Raw genomic sequence first — 22,319 nt, 5'->3', positions numbered from 1 at the left:
AGATGGTTGCGAATGGTCCTCGCCGATACCCCAGGAGCAATAGTGTCCCTAATTTGCTGGGAAGTGGCGGTGCGGTCCCCTACGGCACTGCGTAGGATCCTACGGTCTTGGCGTGCATCCGTGCGTCGCTGCGGTCCGGTCCCAGGTCGACGGGCACGTGCACCTTCCGCCGACCACTGGCGACAACATCGATGTACTGTGGAGACCTCACGCCCCACGTGTTGAGCAATTCGGCGGTACGTCCACCCGGCCTCCCGCATGCCCACTATACGCCCTCGCTCAAAGTCCGTCAACTGCACATACGGTTCACGTCCACGCTGTCGCGGCATGCTACCAGTGTTAAAGACTGCGATGGAGCTCCGTATGCCACGGCAAACTGGCTGACACTGACGGCGGCGGTGCACAAATGCTGCGCAGCTAGCGCCATTCGACGGCCAACACCGCGGTTCCTGGTGTGTCCGCTGTGCCGTGCGTGTGATCATTGCTTGTACAGCCCTTTCGCAGTGTCCGGAGCAAGTATGGTGGGTCTGACACACCGGTGTCAATGTGTTCTTTTTTCCATTTCCAGGAGTGTATATCTGAGGCTGTTTGGGACAGCTGATGAAATTTAACAATCAACATCTATATTATCAGAATAACAAAAACGGAAAACAATTAGAACTAAAAGGAAAAGACATGAAAAAGGTAAATGTAATGCTTCTGATGTTAGGGAGCAGATTGTTATGTCTTGCCTCAAGCTGGGCACCACAATGTAATGTCTAATTTCATAAACTGGACGTTGAGGCTTGAATTTAAAGATCAAATAATTAGTATGGGGTCACTTTATGATACAGTCTGCCTCCATAGCTGAATGATCAGTGCGGCTGGTGCCACACAGAAGATCTGGAATTGATTTATGGTACTACCAGGAATTTTCCCTCCATGAGAGGACTGGTCTGGGGTGCACGCAGCTTGGCAAAGCGAACGTCGGAGCTATTCAACCAACTAGAAGCGGTTCCAAAGTCAAGAAACGATGGGGAGTGTGGTGTACTGACCCACATGCACCTCCATACCGCATCCAGTGATGCCATTGTCAGAGGATGCCGTGGCGGTCTATCAGGCTCAGTTGGCCTGTCTAGGGCCAGAACACAGAACTTGGTACATACTTCATTTAATCATTGATCTTAGTGCCAGGCTGGCTGTACCATGCCAATTAAATTGTTCCACAGTGAGTATTCAAACGTGAAAGAGAAAATGTGGGGAGGTGAAAGGGAAGTATCAGGCAGTTGACACATTAATATTGCAAAGGAAGTGTACTGAACTATTGAAAATGAGCATGAGCAAAGTGGGAAAATCTTTACATAGAAATAACTGACTGACACTAACAAATATTTACCAGCTACTCAGAGACACTTTGCCTGGTTGTCACTTGAAGCACGTTATGTAGGGTTACAAGTTCTTTTCTGTAGTGAGACTGGGCTTAAAAAAAAAAAAAAAAAAAAAAAGAACGGGATGGGGTGAGGGGGGGGGGGGAGGTATTGGCTGCCTGAAGATGGCTAGCACTCAGCACTGGGCATGTGATTGCGTACCAGTATCTCATACCATCGGGATGGGAAGACTCTCAGTACTGTCAGTGACAGTGGGTGAAACAGCTGGCTGAGGCCCACACTGGCAGAGCAACCATCTCAAAACAGTAGCGTTTGCAGATAGTGAGGTACCTTGACTTTTGAAAGACTCCATCATAGCAAAACCTTGTCCCTGAGTGTTCTCAAAGACTCCAGCCAAACACCTTTCCAAATAGCTCTCTCACAGCTTCAGGCTCTATCTTTTTCTCATGGGTTGCTATCATTGGTTTATCTATTGTATGTTCTGTAGCCAATGGGGTTCTCTTTACGAACAAGGGGCATGCATTAAGTCATCTCGGTGACACTTTGTTCATACACCAAACAAATTTCCAGACAAACATGTTGCGATTAGAATTTCTATGATTGATTGTCACATGATTCTGAACAAATAAGGGTAAAATCAAACAGAAGTAAGGATAAGGGAAGGATAATTCCAGAGAATAAAGTATCTTGTGCTAGGAAGAGAGGGTGTTATCTAATAAAGACAACAAACTATGGTGTAGAGTTCAATCTCCCTTACCAAAAGTATTGTAAACTCCTTCAATCTATTGTTAAAAAGCGAAACTTGTGCATTGTAACTGAGAAATAATGCACGCCAGTGTTGTAATTAGGCGTAAGTAAAAGACGACCATTATATTGAACACAACGTTATTCCATGGAGGATTAACAACTTGAACACAGTATGGTTCAAATGGCTCTGAGCACTATGAGACTTGACATCTGAGGCCATCAGTCCCCTAGAACTTAGAACTGCTTAAACCTAACTAACCTAAGGACATCACACACATCCATGCCCGAGGCAGGATTCGAACCTGCGACCGTAGCAGTCGCGCGGTTCCGGACTGAAGCGCCTAGAACCGCTGGGCCACCGCGGCTGGCGAACACAGTATATGAGTAACATTTAGCTGGAACGGTTTACACACCCAAAGAACTATAGCAATACACAGGGAACCGAGGCCAAGTGTAGCTCGGCTAGCCTTAAATTGACTGGGCCCATGATGGCATTTTATGTATATTGTCACGTAGATGAAGGTGTAATTAGATGAATGACGAACACTAACTTCGCTTAACGAAGGTTTATTCAGCACTAGCACTTACAACAGCGCGGAGAGAACTGCCTCCGGCCAGAACACATACAGTGTATATACTGCTACAGAACATAAGAGTACAATGATTCTTATCAGTTGTGGATACTTCTATAATGTACTCGAACCGTATCTCTGATCTCTTAAAATTGTACAGTCCAGGTGAGTTTTTTTAACTTACGACCCTCCATGCAGCAGTGTAGTATCATAACCACAACACCACGGTGCTACTCAGCTTCTTTGCGACATTGCTCCCTCCTTAAGAGAACAGCGTCTCGATGTTACGTCGTCCTAATCTGGAAATGAGTCATCCGTCCTGCACACTCCGACTCCCGATGACTGATGTTCGCCCTGGCGGTGATCTTCTTAGAACTTCTTTTGCCGCTACGCTCTTCGTCACCTTTCCGCTTGTTGCCTGTTGCTGGAGCTTCGAATTTACCCTGGGTGGCAGGATCGTTGTAGGGCTTCATTCGAAGGACGTGGACCGCATCTCTGATCTTTCGTCGTCTTGCGTCGGGGCCGAAATCTTCAACTTCATAAGTAACATCAGACAACTGTCTTACAACCTTATAAGGTCCAAAGTAGCGCCTGAGGAGCTACTCAGAGAGACCAATCTTTCCGAACAGGAGTGAAGATCCAGACGAGGTCACCAGGCCGGTAGACAACAGGGCGGTGGCTCGCGTCATACCTTCGGCGATCTTTTTCTTGAGCCTGCAGCGTGCGGAGTTGAGCTAACTGCCGAGCTTCCTCAGCTCTGATTATCACCTGGCCGATGTAGTCGTCGTCCACGTCAACAGGATGTAACGGAAACACAGTGTCCATCGTCGTAGTCGCCTCACGCCCATGCACCAGGAAAAATGGCGTAAATCCTGTGGTGTCTTGTTTGGCGATGTTGCGGGAAAAAGTCACGAAAGGTAGCACCTCATCCCAGTCGCACTGCTCAACATTGACGAAAACTGATAGCATGTCGGCCAAGGTCTTATTAAGGCGTTCAGTGAGCCCGTTAGTTTTCGGATGGTAGGCAGTCGTGGTGTGATGAGTAATGTTGCACCGACGGTTTATCTCTGTCACAAGATTCGATCGAAAAACTTTCCCTCGATCCGTAATTAACGACCTTGGGGCACCGCGTTTTAATACGATGTCTTCCCCGGTGAATTTGGCAACTTCGGATCCTTCGGCTGTGTTTTCACGGCTTTTGTAATGGCATAGCGTGTCAGATAATCAGTGCAAACAATAATCCAACTATTGCCACTAGCAGACGTTGGAAATTGTCCGAGGAGGTCAATCCCAACACGCTGGAAAGGCGTTTCGCTGGTGGAATTGGTATGAGTCGGCCAGGTGGTTTCTGAGCAACTGCCTTTCACCTCTGGCACTCTCTACAGTGCGACACATAGTGATGGACACTCCTAAATAAATCTGGCCAGAAAAATCTCTTGCGGATTCTATCGTAGGTCTTAATAAATCCTATAAATGTCCGGCCTCAGGTGTGTCATAGAATTTCTGTAGAACATGTAACCGCATGTGTTTAGGAATCACTGGTAGCCATCTCTTTCCAAACGGATCAAAATTTTTCTTGCAAAATAATCGATTGACTACCATAAATTGTCCTTTCACATCCTCTGACCGATTTAAGGCAAGCATAATTTGAGATATCTTGGCGTCCTTCTTCTGCTCAGTAGAGAGAACTTGGAGTGCTGCGAAACAGTCACTATCTTTATCAAAGTCTTGATGGTCTTGTACAGGGTTTCTTGAGAGACAGTCGGCATCTTGGTGTTTTCTTCCACTTTTGTACACTATGGTAATGTCATACTCTTGAAGACGTAGTACCCACATGGCGAGTCGTCCTATTGAATCCTTAAGACCTGTCAACCAACAAAGTGAATGATGGTCTGTAACAACTGTGAATGGCCTTCCATAGAGATACTGTCGAAATTTGCACAAGGCCCAGATCACAGAAAGACATTCTCTTTCTGTAGTTGAGTTGTTTCTCTCGGCTTTTGTAAGTGTCCTAGAAGCATAGGCTGTAACCTTCTCTTTTCCATCCGAAATTTGCACCAGAACTGCACCAATACCATACCCACTGGCATCTGTGTGTAGTTCTGTAGGTGCTCTCTCATCATACAGACCAAGTACATGGTCAGTCGTCAGAGCTTTTCGCAGCACATCGAAAGAATCTTGTTGAGCACCACCCCAGATAAATTTGACATCACCTTTTAACAACTCTTGGAGTGGCCTGGTTTTGATACAGAAGTCTTTGATAAAACAACGGTAATAAGGACATAATCCGAGGAAGTTTCTCACATCGCTAATACTTTTAGGAATAGGGAATTCAGTTACAGATATCACATTTCTGGGTCTGGCCGCACACCTTCGTTTGACACAAGGTGTCCAAGTATTTTGATTTCTTTTGCTCCAAAGAGACACTTTCTTGGATTAAGTTTCAGTCTGCTTTGTTGGAGACACTTAAGAACGGCCCTCAGTCTTTTTATATATTCTTCAAATGTCTCTGAGAACACTATAATGACACCTAAATAACAAAGACACATCGTCCACTTCAGGTGACGTACAAGATTATCCGTCATCCGTTCAAAAGTTTCTGGTGCATTACACAAACCAAAAGGCATTACCTTAAACTCATACAGGCCCTCAGGGGTGATGAATGCAGTTTTCTCACGATCAGCCTCATCTACTTCGATTTTCCAGTATCCCGAGTACATGTCCATGGTTGAGAAAATCTTAACCCCCTTCAGACAATCTAGTGTATCGTCAATTTGTGGAAGAGGGTAAACATCCTTTTTAATTATCTTATTAAGCTTGCTGTAATCAACACAAAAGCACCAACTGCCATCCTTCTTCCTGACGAGAACCACTGGTGACGACCATGGGCTCTGCGAAGGCTGAATGACGTCATTCTTCATCATTTTCTCTACCTCGTCGCGAATTATTCGACGTTCCGTCGCTGACACACGGTATGCTCTCTGGTTTAGTTGTTGATGGTCTCCAGTGCTAATCCGATGCTTCACCGTCGATTTGTCTAATTTGCTCTTCAGCTGTGGATTGAAGCATTCTTGAAGAATGGCAAGTAGCTTCTTCTGTTGTTCCTTAGTGAGATCTGGTGATGGCGAGCTAGAAGATCTTGTCTCGTAGTGGTAGCGCTAATTTCGCCCACAGACTCGGCATGGGAGGTTTCTATGACGCTCAGCTGTTCTGCAATTAACGGCTCAGCATTTGCTACGCATATGCGTCTTGGAAGGATCTGCGGTTCTCGGCGACAGTTAACTATCCACAGTTCACCGAATTCTTAAACGAGACGACCTTGATCGGCGTGTTGGGGAGCGTCCTCTCCAGCGGCTAGTTTGCAGCGATGGTGACTTACGTCGTCCTGTACCCACATCTTCTTGTTCATCTTCGTCGTTCCGGAGTTGGCGTCGGCTAAGATCAGTCTGCTGTCTTCTGGCGCGGGCGTCATCAAATATCCGCCGCCTTTCTCGACAATAGTGCACCACATGCCCCGGTCGTCCGCAGTGGAAACATACTGCTTGGTTATCCTGGGTCCTCCAGACGTCGGTCTTCCTTGGTGCTCAAACAGGTTCCTTATGCGGCATTGTAGGAACGTAACTCCGCGTTGGTCTCGACTTTTTCACCATTTTAAAGGCAATTAAGGACGAGAGATTGGGTTAAATGTCTGTTCCACTTCCTCCCTAATGATCTCTTGAAGCGTCTCCGTTTTTTGCTCGCCGTGAAATCAAAGTGCCTTCTGAACTTCCTCTCTCACTATCTGACGAAGAACACTTGTGAAATCAGTTGCTTCCCCTATCACAGACATCGATACGACGTTTGGAAGCTGTTCAAACTTCTTGTGTGTAATTATTTTTTGATGCATTGTCTCCATACACTGGCACTATTTTATGAAGTCGTCTGCTGTCGAAACCTCCTTCAGGAGTAGGGCTTGATACAAGTCCTCAGCAACACCCTTCATGAGATGTGCAACCTTATCTTCCTCCTTCATTCTAGGATCCACTATTTTACACAGCTCCAAGACGTTTGAATGTAGGATGCTGCAGTATCTTCTGGACACTGTGCCCTGCACTTTATTTTATCTTCAGCCTTGACTTCTGTCGTTGTGTGTCGCCTAGAATACTTCCCAGCTTGTGGACTTCTCCTCGTTGTTCTCATACCATTGCTTGGCAGTGCCCTACAAGTAGAAAAATACGTTAGCCAAACACACGGTGTTATCCCATTTGTTAAATTTGGCTATACGCTCATATACCTTCAGCCACTTGTTTGGATCTTGGCCATCATCACGAGAGAACCCGGAAGGATGTCTCATGTGGTGGCACACAGTTGCTGTCATCGTAACGTCCTCTTCTTCTTCTGTCTCCGGTAGATTGCGAACTGCTGAATATGGCTCGAACTCGGGTTTCTCGCCACGTAAACGGCGGCTCTGTCGTGGTCTGATGGGAGCCACTGTGTCGTCGATAATGTACGCTATCACAAGTTCCAATACCCGGCGCCTCCACCAGAATAATGTCATGTAGAAGAAAGTGTAATTAGACGAATGACGAACACTAACTTCACTTAACGAAGGTTTATTCAGCACTTGCACATACAAGAGCACAGAGTGAACTGCCTGCTGGGCTCTGGTTTAAGGTGGTGTGCTGCAATGGGAATGTATGGTTGGAGGGCTTCAGGCATGGACACCTTCTACACCCATCTTTCCGTGTCAGACCATATACCCACACCAGTGACAGCAAGGCTGTTTCCAAGTCGGCATCAGACATCAGCTCTGGTAACGGTGTTCATGGTTCTGATGATACTGGTATCAGTAGTCACTTAGGAATGGGTGATACGGAATCCCTGGCAGTGGTGTTGGAAGCAATAGAGGAACTGCTGATTCGGCCACCAAGGACAGATGCCCTTGCCCGCGCGGGAGTGGAGAACCAGCAGTAGCAGATGATGCGACATCTAATCAGGACAGGCTCAGAGGCGATTGTGTGACATCTGGGGGTGCCAGCCATCCATGTGAAGGCAAAGCTTATCATGGTGCTTTGAGCAGAGGCCGTCCTCCATGTAGATGTCGCAGATACGATGTCCCCAGCATCTTGCAATGACAGCTGGAATCCATTTAAGATGACGTCCAAAACCACATGCCCAGACAGAAGGCAAAGTTGGATACTTTTTCATCTGAGTTTTGAATGTTCGCACTAGGCATTCTACCTCACCATGGAACAGTGGAGCAAGAATGTGATGGATTCCAAGAAAACGCCACAAACTCCTGTGATGAAAATTGTGGGCCATCATCAGAGACTAACATCGTGGACAAGCCTTTGAGTGAAAAAAAAAAAAAAAAAAAAAAAATTGGACAAAGCTGTGACTGTGGCAGTTGTGTATGTGGAATCACAACAAGTGACGTACAGAAAATGAGAATATACATAAACGAACAACAGTCAGTAAGCGTTGAGAAAGGAGTCAGCAAAAGCCACATGTATGTGGTTCCATCAATACAACGGTGTTGTCCATGGAAACAGTGACACCCGGGGAAGTACTTGGTGTGGCGCACAATGTGAACAGGAGGCAACCAGGCAGGCCTCAGAGGCATAACCGGACTGACAGTTTCTTTGCTATAACTAAGGGACTAGACCATTCATTTGATGCAAGAAGCTGAACAATGCTGAATTCCATGAGGTGATCTAATTCATCTTTGACTCATTCCCTGAGTGCTGCTGGAAGCAGATGGGCTCAGAAAAAATGAGGCCAATCAGCAGGTTTCATGGTAGTGTGTGCCCTAAAATTTTTGGCAAATACCATTCCAGGAGAGGACAAAGAGGAAAACTCAGAACATAATGCACCTAACTGTGTATGTGACACCTGGTCAGACACTAAATTCACTTCATCTGAAATGGTAAAACCAAACAATTTAAAAGCATCCAGTCCAAGAAACATTCTCTGTACATGCATTATCTATAACAAGAAATGTAAGTGACCAGACGGCTGACTTGTAGAGGTCACTGGGGGAGAGAATTGGTCAAGAATAGGAATACTCTGTTTATTGTAAACTAACTTTTGTGACACAAGGAGAAGTCCATATAAGTTTATGAGTTTAACAAGGCTACTGCAGCTCCTGTATCCACTTGCATGTGCAGAACCTTACAAAAATGCACAGCATCAATGAAAAGCTTGTTTGGCACAACAGAAATAGCTGATACATTGAATTTTTGTATTACAGACATAAGCAGTGTGACCTTTTTTGTTGCAATTATGATAAGTAGCTCAGAATTTTGGACAGTCTGGGTGCTCATGGTTAATGAAACAATAATGGCAGGATGGGAGTGTGGAATGTGTACACTGCTGTTTACTGGACTGTTTATTTTGTTAGTGCGGCTGCTGCTGGGAGCCTTGATGCTGTGATCCTATGGGGACTGTCCCAATCATGTCTTGCCCCTGAAAACTATCTGAAGCTTGGTGTGGAGGAGTGGGTTGGATTGCTGATACCTCACAACATGACTCAGTTTGGTTACCCACAGCTCACACCACCTCGAACGATTATGCAATAGCCAAATCCTCAGAGAGGGATGGATTTTCACCCTGAAGGGCATGCTCTCACACAACAATGTGGAACTAAATGAATGTTAGCATCTCTCACCATCTGATCAGCATACGGCTCTTTATGTGCGTCAGGTGTAAAATGACAACAATGTTTTAACCCATGCAGTTCAGCTCCCCACGCTCAATAAGAGTGATGTGGTTACTTCCTGCAGTGGTAAAACTCAATGCAAGATGCAGTAACATGGGTGCACTTACAGTAGTATTTTGAAAGAAGTTCACATATTGGTCAAATATTAAAGAAGACAGATTCTGCAAAGGGGCGAATTGTCATAAGACTTGATGCATTCTTGGCCATATCCAAGAAAGGAAAAAGGCACAGTGTAAAATAGCACCAATAATCCCAAAAGCTTGGAAGTGTTGTTTCAGACATTTCTTATATGCATCCCATTCCTCCATGGACTCATTGTATGTAGAAAATGGAGTCAGATAAACCATGAGAGCCACGGTGGAAAGACAGCAGGTAACACAGACTGAGGAGGATGCCAACTAGACAAAACCAAAGCCAACGATTGAAGTACCTGAGTTTGATTGTTCAGTGCCTGTGATTGATGGTGCAATCCCATGGTGAATGACTCTTGCTGTCAGACCAATCAACATAAAATGTCCTCTATAACACTATCAGCCATCATGAGAATAAACAGAGGACCAACCAAAGTTGAAATTTGCATGGAGAACAAGACCACAGTTGTCACCAGTAGTGTTGTAGGTAGGTACAATGTGACCAGCAGACTGAACACAACTTTATCCCGCAGAAGTATTATCAACTATAACACAGTATTTAAGTAACATCTAGCAGGAATGAATTACATACAGAGCATAATCACGCGGCCGCCAGTTTGTCTGCGTTCTGCAGTACGGGTGTCGAGGAGCTCTAGCAATACACATAGAGAACTGAAGTTGAGCATAGCTCGGCTAACCTTAAATAGATTGGGGCCCGTGGCAAACTCTGATGGTGATCTCTCTCTCTCTCTCTCTCTCTCTCTCTGACACACACACACACACACACACACACACACACACAAGTCTGAGGCACCCGTGCAGCCTTTTGAAGTATGTGCATGCAGTCACTGTGTGCAGGAATAGGGCAAAAACAGTTTGGAATATTATTAAAAAAGATGCAAACAAAAATGGTGACCGTAATGAAATTTGGCCTCAGGAAAAAAAAGTCTTGCAAAGGTGGCAACACTTGCAAATTATTGGCCTTCAGATTCAAAGATTACTTCATCCCAGTGGCAGAAAATGCTGTACTCCAAAGTAAACAACCACATACAGATGCAAGATTTACTTGTGCAAACACAGCATGCATCAACAACACACATTAGTGTAACAAATACAACCCCAAAGGAATCATCAGTGTGCTAAAAGTAATAATTTTACTCACTGTGAGGGTGTTTTTAGCAAAATATTAAAGTTTTGTGCAGACTTGATAGGACTGTCCCTAAGCTACCATTGTAATCAATCAATGTCTTATGTTACATTTCCTGACATATTCAAATATGCTGTTGTAAAATGTGTCCATAGACCTGAAGATAAGCAAATCACCTCTAATTATGAATGTAATTCTCTCACCATAATCTTTTCAAAAGTGTTTGAGAAAGTGGCCTACAATACAGCACTAATTCATATAATAGAGGTGAACTTGTCAAATGACCTCTCAGTTTGGTTTTTGTAAAGGATTCTCCACAGAAAAAACAATGAAATAAATCACAAATGGTGTGCTGCCAGAGCTAAACAAGAGGTATTATCATGTCGGTATGTTTTGTGATGTTACCAAAGTCTTTGTGTTGTGTTTTTTCTTCAGTCGGAAGACTGGTTTGATGCAGCTCTTCATGCTACTCTGTCCTGTGCAAGCCTCTTCATCTCTGCAACTTACATCCTTTTGAAACTGCTTACTGTATTCATCTCTCTGTCTCCCTCTATGGTTTTTACCCTTCACACTTAACCCCAATACTACATTGGTGACCCCTTGATGACTCAGAATGTATCCTATCATTCGAATCCCTTCTTTTAGTCAAGTCGTGCCACAAATTTCTTTTCTCTCCAGTTCTATTCAGTACCTCCTCATTAGTTACATGATTTGTATGGATCACAAAATTCTGCTTGGCAAGCTTAAGTATTATGGTATTAATGGCATGGAATGGGTGTTAATTTCAAAAGAGAAAGCAGATGGTCTCATTTACAGACAGTGTCACAAATGTGCAAGTGACCTCAAATCTGGGGAAATATAACATGTGGGGTCTCAAAAGGATTGATTCTGTGGTCGCTCTTGTTTTTAACAAACATAATGATCATCCAACGACTTTAAATGCCATTTCAAAAACTGTAATATTTGCTCATGACACAAGCTTACTAACAGAGGGTCCAAACACAACGTTTGGAGACACAGTACAGATGTTAGCCAAATGGGCCTACAAGTTGTTCACAGACTACACTTTAAGACTTAATCTCTCAAATACTGAGATAATGTGATCTCAAAGAAGCAATAGCTACATGTTAGCACCAGAAATAGATTTCAACAGTCATGCACTAAATGAAACACACTGTGTGAAATTCCTTGTGGTCCATGTGGAAAAAAAGTTCTAATTAGATCAACAAATAGATAAACAACTCAATAAGAGCACTGGAGTATGTTTTGCTCTTAGAAATATCTTTTGCTGTACTGACCTGAAGACAAAATTGCAGACTTGTTTTTCTATTTTCACTACAGTTCCTGTTATCTTACGGAATTACCTTATGGGGCAGGTTACCTACAATAGATAATGTGGTTATTCAATAGATGTGACTAGTAAGAATACTGTGTAAAAAAATATTATATCATTCATTTTTCTGTCTCAGTTGCCAATTTTTTAAATTGTATGACTAGTTTTGGTCACACTTGATCATCTTCAGATCTATGTAATTGTGTAAGTAATCCACAGAGGTTACATTACAGAGCTACATAAACTACAAATTTTTTTAATAGCAACACAATTGCTGGATTATCTCATGACAGATGTGCCAGCTATAATGAATATTGTATGAGGTAGATAGCTGCAAATATTGCAGAGATCTCTTTAATGATTTTGGAATTCTTTCACTCACTTCCCAGTACATTTCCCATTACTGATTTTTGTTACTGACCATAAAAATCAGTTTCAATAACATTGCAAGACCGAAAAATTATTTTGATATGGACTTTGCCTCATTGTCAAGTATTCAGGTTGGAGTTATATACTGTAGCATTGTGAATTCCTACCATTTCAAAAGAAAATTACAAGCATACCTCTCCTACCACACTCTCTCTGTGCAGTATCCTTTCTTTTGTGACTGTAAGTTACAGAGGAGAATTTTTTGAAGTTTTGAAGATAGGAGATGAGGTTCTGGTGGAAATAAAGCTATGAGGATGAGTTTTGAGGCATGCTCACATAGCTGAATTGTTAGAGCACTTACCTGTGAAAGGCAAAGGTTCTGAGTTTGAGTCCTGATCCAGCACACAATTTTCAGCTGCCAGGAAGTTTCATATCACCACATATTCCACTACTGTAGAGTGAAAATTCAGTCTGGAAACAATTCCCCCAACTGTGGCTAAGTCATGTCCCCACAGTATACAGGGTGTCCATTAAGTCCCTTTACAACTTCAAAATTTTATTACAACGGCAGTTGTTGAAGTATTTTAACAAAATTTCTTCTATTGTAATCACTGTTTACTACAGTTTTTATACATACTAAAATTTCATGTTTCAGATACTTGATTGATGGATGGAACTGAACCTCTATAAAATGGCAACTCCTCAATAGAAGGCACAATGTGTGTCCTGGTTTATTGAGACAAAATTGGATGTTCAGACTCAATGAAACTTCTGGGAGAGATCCACCATCACACCCTTCAATCTGTGCATGGCACAAAAAATTTATGAAGACAGGGACAGTGTTGGGTAAAGGGAGGAGTGGGCAACCAAGAACATCCGAGGAAAACATCGTAATGCCATTGCCACCATTGATGATGCTATGCTATAGCGAACATGGCAAGTAATTGAGTACCATCTTGATGTGCTTGATGCAACTAAAGGCGCCCATACAGAAGTCTACTAAACACTGTCAAAAAAACTTTCATAAACACTGATTACAACAAAAGAAAAGTTGTTAAAATATTTCAACAACTGTTGTTGTAATAAAATTTGGAAGTTGTAAAGGGACTTTATGGACACCCTGTACTTTCTTCCAGGAGTGCTACTCCCATGAGAACTCCTTTGAAATTTGAAAGGTAGAAGATGAGGTACTGGTGGGAAGTAAAGCTGTGAGGACGGATCGTGAGTCATGCTTGGGTAGCTCAGTTGCACTAGCCTGCGAAAGGCAAGGGTCGTGGGCTGGGAGTCCCATTCAGGTACAAAGATTTAGTAGATTTTATCTGCTAGAAAGTTTCATACTTCTTTAATCACTCTTTCTACAAAGTATTTGAATAGCTAGATTCAAGAATTGAAAAGTTCTTTTAGCTACATGGCAAGAAGCTGTGTTAATTGTAAAGCTTCATAGCATGTAAAAATATATTATAAACAGGAATCCTGTGTTTACCAAGATCAAAATTATTCACAAAGTGAGGTAAAAAGGGGAGGAAGAACTTCATTCCACTAATTTGCTGTAATATTGCCGTGGCAGGCAATACATTTCTAAACTGTCATAATGTTTGTCCAAACATTAGTTCTGTTACCATGTCAGTATGTTGATGTTTAAGTGGAAGAAGCTTCATAAAGCTTGGTGCTCTGCTAAGAATCGTTATTGGTGGTGAAAACCTTATAATTTTCTAGTGCCATTATGACACAGATCTAACGTCCCAACAGGACAGCGGCACAGTGCCTCCGAGTTCTGCGGGTGGCTGGAAGTGGGGCAGCTGGCGCATTCCGAGTGAGTACCTGCCGCTGCTGGTGGGGGCGGTGTGCGGCGGCGCGCTCCTCCTGCTCGTCCTCATCGCCCTCATTGTCTGGCGCTGCTGTGTTATGCCACGCCGAGACAAGGCCTATTGTGAGTACCAATATCTTCTTCCTGCATTACACTGGTTTACTCACTATGATGCTTACTACAGCACTGAGAGAGGTCAATTCAGGTTTGTGTAAAGAACACACAGTGTTGTGCACAATCGAGTACTCACCTGCATTGGTTGGCACGAAGCTCACTACAGGCTTCTCACCTGAACTACAGTTGCTTCTGATGCCCTGGTAGTCAGCAGAAAGGTGTATCTTCAGATCAGAGATGTCAGTGGCACATAATTAAAAGAAATTGTTTGGAATGTCCTCTAAAATAACTACTTGCATGGGATAAGTATGCAGTTCCAGAAGGACAATGTAATAAAACACATTATGTTAGCCAATCAGGTCCTTTGTGTTTTCAGATTAGATTAGATACACTGTCCAGTCCAAAGACCTGCAATGAGGAAATCCTCAAGACATGGAACATATCAGAAAATATTGACTATGTAATACACATTTACAAAAGAACGGGTTTGGCAGTGCTCCTTCCACAGATCATATATTAGAGAACGTTCTAGCAATTTAGTGCCCACAGAAGACAACAGACACTATTTCCCCACTATCGTCTGAGAACTGGTTCATAATATACTATGAAAGAAGAAAAGGTGTAAAAATACACAACTTCCATATGTTGGCCAGCAGAAACCAGTCATTAGTTACAAAAACTGATGCATTGTCCTATATAGTAGCAGACAAAAAAGTTAGTGTCACAACTACAATCAAACAGTATATCAAAAATTTCAGTTCATAATAAAGATAAACTGCACTTTTCACACAGAGTGATGTGCTTAAAATCACATGCAAGCACTGCAGGAAAGTATATATTAGTCAGTAATGCCGAGTTGTCAGTTCAAGTTATCTGAATGTGAGAGAATCTGAAGACTGAAAAAGAATGATTCAACCTTTGCTGACCATCTTTCAACAGAAAATAACTCTTGTGATGTAGAATGTGGATTTTCATATTATGTTAAGAAAAGCGGAAAAATCATCCTGCTGGTAGTAGTTAGTGACCAAACTTAATTTCCTTTTTCCCCTCTGTTTAAAAGTTTTAATTACAAATGCTAGATTAAAATTGTAAATTCAGCTTTATTTTTCATCAGTTGTGAAATGTACATAAAAACATTGTTTCCTGTTTCAGTTAACGTAACTAAAAAAAAGTAATACTTTCGTATGGAAACACTCTACATGGAGCAGATGTGGACTCTGACCACAATCTATTGGTTACGAACTGTAGATTAAAACTGAAGAAACTGCAAAAAGGTGGGAATTTAGGTAGATGGGATGTGGATAAAATGACTAAACCAGAGGTTGTACAGAGTTTCAGGGAGAGCATAAGGGAACAACTGACAGGAATGGGGGAAAGAAGTACAGTAGAAGAAGAATGGGTAGCTCTGAAGGATGAAGTAGTGAGGGCAGCAGAGGATCAAGTAGGTAAAAAGACGAAGGCTAGTCGAAATGCTTGGGTAACAGAAGAAATATTGAATTTGATTGATGAAAGGAGAAAATATAAAAATGCAGTAAATGAAGCAGGCAAAAAGGAATACAAATGTCTCAAAAATGAGATCGACAGGAAGTGCAAAATGGCTAAGCAGGGATGGCTAGAGGACAAATGTAAGGATTAAGGATGTAGAGGCTTATCTCACTAGGGGTAAGATAGATACTGCTACAGGAAAATTAAAGAGACCTTTCGAGAGAAGAGAACCACTTGTATGAATATCAAGAGCTCAGATGTAAACCCAGTTCTAAGCAAAGAATGGAAAGCAGAAAGGTGGAAGGAGTATATAGAGGGTCTATACAAGGGCGATGTACTTGAGGACAATATAATGGAAATTTTTGTATCTTCTGCATAAATAATACCTGTGTCAGACACACATCATTTTATCTATTTTTTTTATAATCAGTTGTCGCTGATTAGTGGTCTAAGAAATCGGAAGCTGGTTTGTGACTAAATAAATATAATTTTGCAGATCAGTAGGAAGTGTTTTCTAATTGTTATTGTTGTCGCATTCTGCCAAGAACCAGTGGAAAATTCAGTTAATATTCTAAAGCATTTTTACTATACAGACATTTATTTACAGTCACTACACCTGCAATCGTATGCAAATGGAATGGAAGAGGGAGCTGATACTGGTGCACTAATCCCTCCGCAGCATACTGGGCTCTGTACAAGTGTCAATGGATTTGTTAACATGTGTCCCCTAGTCACTGAATAATGCTCTGTGCCCATAAGTCTCCTGACACACACACACACACACACACACACACACACAGGGGGGGAGAGAGAGAGAGACAGAGAGAGAGAATAATCTTTACAGCTACATTGTGCACAAAGCTAGAACTGCAGCAGTATTGCAAGCTGATTCAGAGCTGTAGTACCAGCTTTGCTTACTCAGTTGGCACAATCTAGCTGTAAAGGTAGGTATGTTTGTGTCTGTGTGTGTGTGTGTGTGTGTGTGTGTGTGTGTGTGTGCATGCCCTGCCCATTGTAGCTTGTAAAAGGATTCTTCCAAAAGAGAGTGAAGGTTTCAGTCTTATTTATGTGCCTGTTGAGGAGTCAACTATTTGGTGAGCTGTTATCTTTACTTCTAAATTATCGTGTTTTTATATTATGAAAAGTATAGTAGCTATTCACCATATAGTGGAGATGCTGAGTTGCAGATAGGCACAATCAAAAAGACTGTCGGAAAGTAATCTTTCGGCCAACAAGGCTTTTGTTGAAAATATGCAACATAAACACATACACTCGCACAAATGCAGCTCGCACACACATGGCCAGCTGAAGCCAGAGGACTTTCCATTGTTTGTCTTTCAGTATAACCAAAAATCTGTTTTCTCAAATACAAAATATTCTCGTGTACTCATAAGTTCAGTGTTCTGTACCACTACCACTGTTGATTTCCTTCTAGGTGAATTCTGTAGCAGAGAGAGAGAAGATTATTTCCCATGTATTTCTGTGTATTCCAACTTTAATGTAGCATGGTGCTTCAATTCTTTTTTACTTTATAAATAACTGTTTAGATAATATCTGAAAATTTTATCTTAACCTCTGTGAGTATAATTAGAAATTACTGATTGGTTTTTTTATAATTATTTTCTAATTTGTATTCTTGATCTCTCTTTATGGTGCTTAATGATACAAACATAATAATGAATTAAATGTTTTGACACATTCTACATCCATGTGTTATGACACAAAAACTGATCTATGGGATATGTATCCCAGTGAACAAATATAATAAACAAATTTCTTTTGTTATTAGGTGCAAGAGAAGAGATGGCAGCAAGACAAAGAAGTGGTGTACCTGTTATGCCAAGGTAATATACACATCCATTGCATGGTGGTTCTCTCTCTCTCTGTCTCTCTCTCTCTCTCTCTCTCTCTCTGTTTCTCTTTCCAGTGGTTTTGTCTGTATTATCTGACAGTATTGTTTTTAAATTGCGATTTTGATTTTTCCCACAACCATTTTATAAATATTTTATCTTGCAGATGTTCTCATGGACATTAATCCTAGTCATTAACATGATTACACATCATTTTCTAGTTCATAAAATACTCTAATTTTACAAAGTAGGAAAAAATACATCTAGCTTAAGTAAGTCTTGCTATCCCCATGGCACCATATAACCACTTCATTTTAAAAAGTGTCCAGACTCATAAGTGTAGCAGAACATAATTACTCATTTGTTGATGATGCAAGTTTTATTGTAAAGTTAGTACATCAGCTGAGATAATTTAAAATGATAATTTGTGAAAATTGTTAATAGTCTTCCAGGTTAATATTGACCAACAAAAAGGATCAATTTGCTCAGTTGTTTGTTTAAGAAATCATGTAGCGTGCCAGCACAGCATATAGGCTACTATGTTTTGGATGGTAGATATTTATTACAACATGAACTGGAGAAATTATTTTGTGGACTTGTAGAATGAATAGGTTTTGCTATAGAATGATTTGTTGTTTGGGTATGGAAACTGGTTAGCTTATATATTATTTCACCCACTGATGGTTTGTAGCAAAAAAGGAAATTTGATAATGACAAAAATTATAAGAAATTATTTATGGGATTCAGAGATATGCATTTCAGGTATCTGTTTAAACAGTTATGTGCAGTAGTCTCACACTACTTCTGCCCTGTGATGAAATTCATCAGTAGTGCCTACTATTCTGAGAATGATGGTGATGTTGCGAAATAGATTCAGTGATAATAATGCACAAATAGATACAACAAAGAATAGTGTATGCAATTTTTAATACTATGATTATGTATTTTGCTTAGAAAGGAGTGAAGTTCATTGCTAAAGCCCATTAATAATCACTCCATGGAAATAAAAAAAGTCTGTCAGACAATTCAAACATTTTTAAACATAGATACAAATAGTATTTTTTGTAATAACTCCTTCTGCATCCACAGATGAGTTATCAAACAGAAATATCTAGTAGTAACCAGCAAATAATTATGTACAGGAGTTGGGCAAAGTTATATGGACACTTTGGTACAAACACCTTATTTCTAAGGTGTGTTTTCTGATTTATCTTTTGTACAGTTACATCTTACCCTTCTTTGGAAGTGTCCTGAACTGCCATTATATCTATGATCACAGTTGCTCATATTATATGAGGACTTCCAATGAGGGCAACTTGTATTGACACTTACTGTTACATCTGTCACACATCTAGTACGACAATATCAGCTCCCCACAGACTACAACGTGGCTATGGTTCCGTGGTGATACAGCTTTATTCATTGTCCTCCATGGCAATATTTCATAGTGCTTGGCAGTGTGGAAGGTTTCTGCCCCCTCCCTGCTGCAAGTCATAGCCATTAAAGCCATTCTTGTCTCTTATATAAAGACTACTGGCACAAAAGTGACTGCTGAAATTACTGTATGTGTCTGCAGAACACAGGTTAATGTCTGCTGAACAAAGAAAATATTAATCATAGAGTGGCTTTGAGAAGAAAGAAGAAGAGCAGCAGCTACCTCCCTCTTTTTTTAAACCAAGTGAATGCAAAAGGAGGCTTCAGTGCTGCAAGAGAATAGAACATGGACAACCAGCTGGTGTAAACATGTAACATCATCTGACAAATTTTCTTTCATATTGTTGCCTATCACAAAAGGTGAAAAGTACCAGGGAAGTGTAAGATAAAAATCTCTTCTTTACACTACTTAGCACACTTGATATCCTGTAATAGGTTGTGCATATAGTGGCTTTCAGTGAGTTTCATGGTCTCACTGAAAGCAAAATTAAGTGAAACAGGTCAATGCCATAAAGTTTACTCAATAGCTTGGACATTGTTCTCAGAAGGGGGTTACACCATCTAAGATTACAGTATCTCACTTGTGTAGCTACAGTTGCCAAAGAATGTTTTGATATGGATGGAATAACACACTGTCTCTCACCTTCTGAGAGGCTGGAATTTAATATTGTGAAGCGACTGTGATCTGAATTCGAAATACACTTAAGAGCCCATTATCCTCCTTGAGCATCTCTCAAATTATGGGAACAGTTTCTTTAAGGAAAATAATATAAAACTCCACTGACTGCCGTATTCAATGCTTATAAGTCTGTCATCACAAGGATCCTGCCAAATGTGCCCCTACACAATGTTATGTCAGTGTTTGCATCATCCTTGTCTCTTCTGACACTGTTTGAATTACTTTTCTACAAATGAAGTTAATAACTAATAAACTAGTCCTTATATTGCATTCTCTGCTTTCAAACACATGTTTCAGTTGTTATGTTTTCTGATTGCAGCCACTCTGCTGTGTACGCAGCCCCAAAAAGTGGGCAGTGGGCATACAGCAGCCGTCTGGTAGTACCTGCAAACCCTGCTGCTGCAGCAGCAGCGGCTCCTATTGTCACTGGCTCCCACTGGTTCTACAACAGCAGGGTGCTCAGTCCTAACAACCTTGAACGACTAGACCCCTGTCCCTTGCCAAGATCTGTCAGCTGTATGCAGGACCAAAACCAAGTCGTAAGTATGGTTCTCTCAAAAAAGTTACTCTCCACGTTTTAAATAGGAATTAGGAATATCTGTTCTTATGTCTGTTGTAACTTTCAGAAAGGGAAGTTGCTTTATGATGTAGAAAGCTTGTTTATTCCTAACAGCTGCAGGTCATAAATTTTGGGAGTTCATTCTATTGTTACGTACTGTTTAACTGTGTTTATTATTATGGGCTGTATGAGAGACAACGCCAATGCGACATCACAAAAACTGCCCAATAAAATAACTAAAATAGTAAATGTAGGAGGGATGGGCTGTACATCAGTCAGAATCTAAGTTAAGACATTTCATTCATCTCAAAATTTGGTTATGGATGACCTAGTCCACCCCCCCCCCCCTCCCCCACTTCCATGACATTCCCTACTGTCTCCCACAATGAAGAATGAACCTGTGGTTTCAGAACATAGGTTTTATTTATGCGTTATGTTGTATACTTCTGTTGGCTGCACAAGATGTGCCTCCGAAAGATAAGAATTGGCCAAAAAATTTTCCTTTGTATGGATTCATCAAAGATAACCCTTGATAGAGCAGTGTACAGATTAGGATAATAAAATAATAAGTGATTGATCAAATATTGAGGAAAAAGCTGTGTGACTGTTTTTATGTATCAAAAAATGAATATTCTACTTTCAGGTTTAGTGAAAAATAAATTACTGGAAGATATATTAAAGCAAGAAGTGGAACTCCAAGTTTTTGGCTTTGAATGTAACACAGATGTTTTATTGCAGAAGGATTCACATTAAAATAGATATTTTTTGTAATTTTTTAAATAATGTTTCACTTGTTATCATATGCTATAAGAAGTCTGGTCAATGTTTCAGCCTCAGAGTTGTGCAGACAAGAGGCGCAGACCAATAAGCCAACCAATCAGGTTTGGTCCTTGTGATGTTGCAACTGGTGGAGAACCGAGGGGAAATCATTTGCCAGAAATTTCAGAGTTCAATGCACACAGTAGCCAATATGCCTCGAGCAGCAGTGAGTATCATTATGACAAACAAGTAATTTTGTATTAGTAAACTATTTGCACATTACTAACATAATGTTATTCTCTAATTTCCTTGAGCTTTTCTGAACAGAAAAAAGCTTCTTATCACTAATTCATAAAATAATTACACATGTGAGGGTAGATTCTGTCTGACAGACCATTACTTACCAGATATAAGAGGCTTGGTGGTTGTTCACTCTCTCTCTCTCTCTCTCTCTCATGTGTATACATGTGTGGGTGTCAGAAGAACTTTTTCCATCAACTTAGTTATTATCCTTTTGTATGTATTTTTCTCACTAGACTTAATACTGTACTAAGCTTAGTTCATAAGAAATATGTTAATTTTGGATAAGAACTGTAATATTAACTTTTTAATAAGTTATCAAGGGAAAAGAATGTTTGGACCTAATTTTATTCATAATTAATGATATATCTATCACTGAAAGTTTGCTCCTATGTGTGGAAGGAAATCCAAGAGTTTCAGCATTCAAAATGGAAATAAATTCTGGAAACTCAGGCTTTTTCAAACGAACTTTTACGGATTAACGAGTTTCCTTATTTTTAATTTACATGGAAGAAGGCCTATAGGTCTGCTCAATTCCTACAACTTAGTACAGACACTGCACTTTCTAACAAGAAAACAGGGAAGGGTAACATTCCTACACTGTTGATATTCCTACCTGGAGTTTCCATTGTTTTAAACAGTAACAGTTAACTTAGGTGTTCACTGCCATATAGTGATACAATAAAACCAACACTGATGGAAACTTGGCAGAGTGATGTTCCAAGATGGCAAATGAAAGATTTAATGTACAACACACCTCCAAATAACACTGAAGAAAAAAAAAGTATTTTGTTCAACCAAATGTAATACTTTTCTACAAACCTGCTTCACTTTCTTTCACAGCTCTTTCCCACTAAAAAAAAAAGTCACGTACAATACCAAGGACCTACCTCTTTAAGCAACCCGTGGTATCAGGATATTAAATAGAAGGAAATGGTATATGACACTCACAGAAAAGTTGCAGTAGTT

The 22,319-nt window shown here is 41.0% G+C and overlaps 1 protein-coding gene across 1 annotated transcript in view; it reads left to right on the top strand.

The window, feature by feature from the left end:
* Positions 1 to 22,319, top strand: part of LOC126088398 (uncharacterized) — a 160,738-nt gene that overhangs the window by 121,357 nt on the left and 17,062 nt on the right. Inside the window, exons 3-6 of the mRNA XM_049906537.1 lie at positions 14,113 to 14,293; positions 17,559 to 17,613; positions 20,052 to 20,271; positions 21,123 to 21,276. Of these exons, the coding sequence (XP_049762494.1) occupies positions 14,113 to 14,293; positions 17,559 to 17,613; positions 20,052 to 20,271; positions 21,123 to 21,276 (610 nt within the window). The remainder of the gene's footprint in view (positions 1 to 14,112; positions 14,294 to 17,558; positions 17,614 to 20,051; positions 20,272 to 21,122; positions 21,277 to 22,319) is intronic.

This window comes from Schistocerca cancellata, chromosome 6, assembly GCF_023864275.1.
Source record: "Schistocerca cancellata isolate TAMUIC-IGC-003103 chromosome 6, iqSchCanc2.1, whole genome shotgun sequence".
Classification (NCBI taxonomy): Eukaryota; Metazoa; Arthropoda; class Insecta; order Orthoptera; family Acrididae; genus Schistocerca; species Schistocerca cancellata.
The sequence above is the reverse complement of the archived record's forward strand: the minus strand, read 5'-3'. Positions and strand labels throughout refer to the sequence as shown.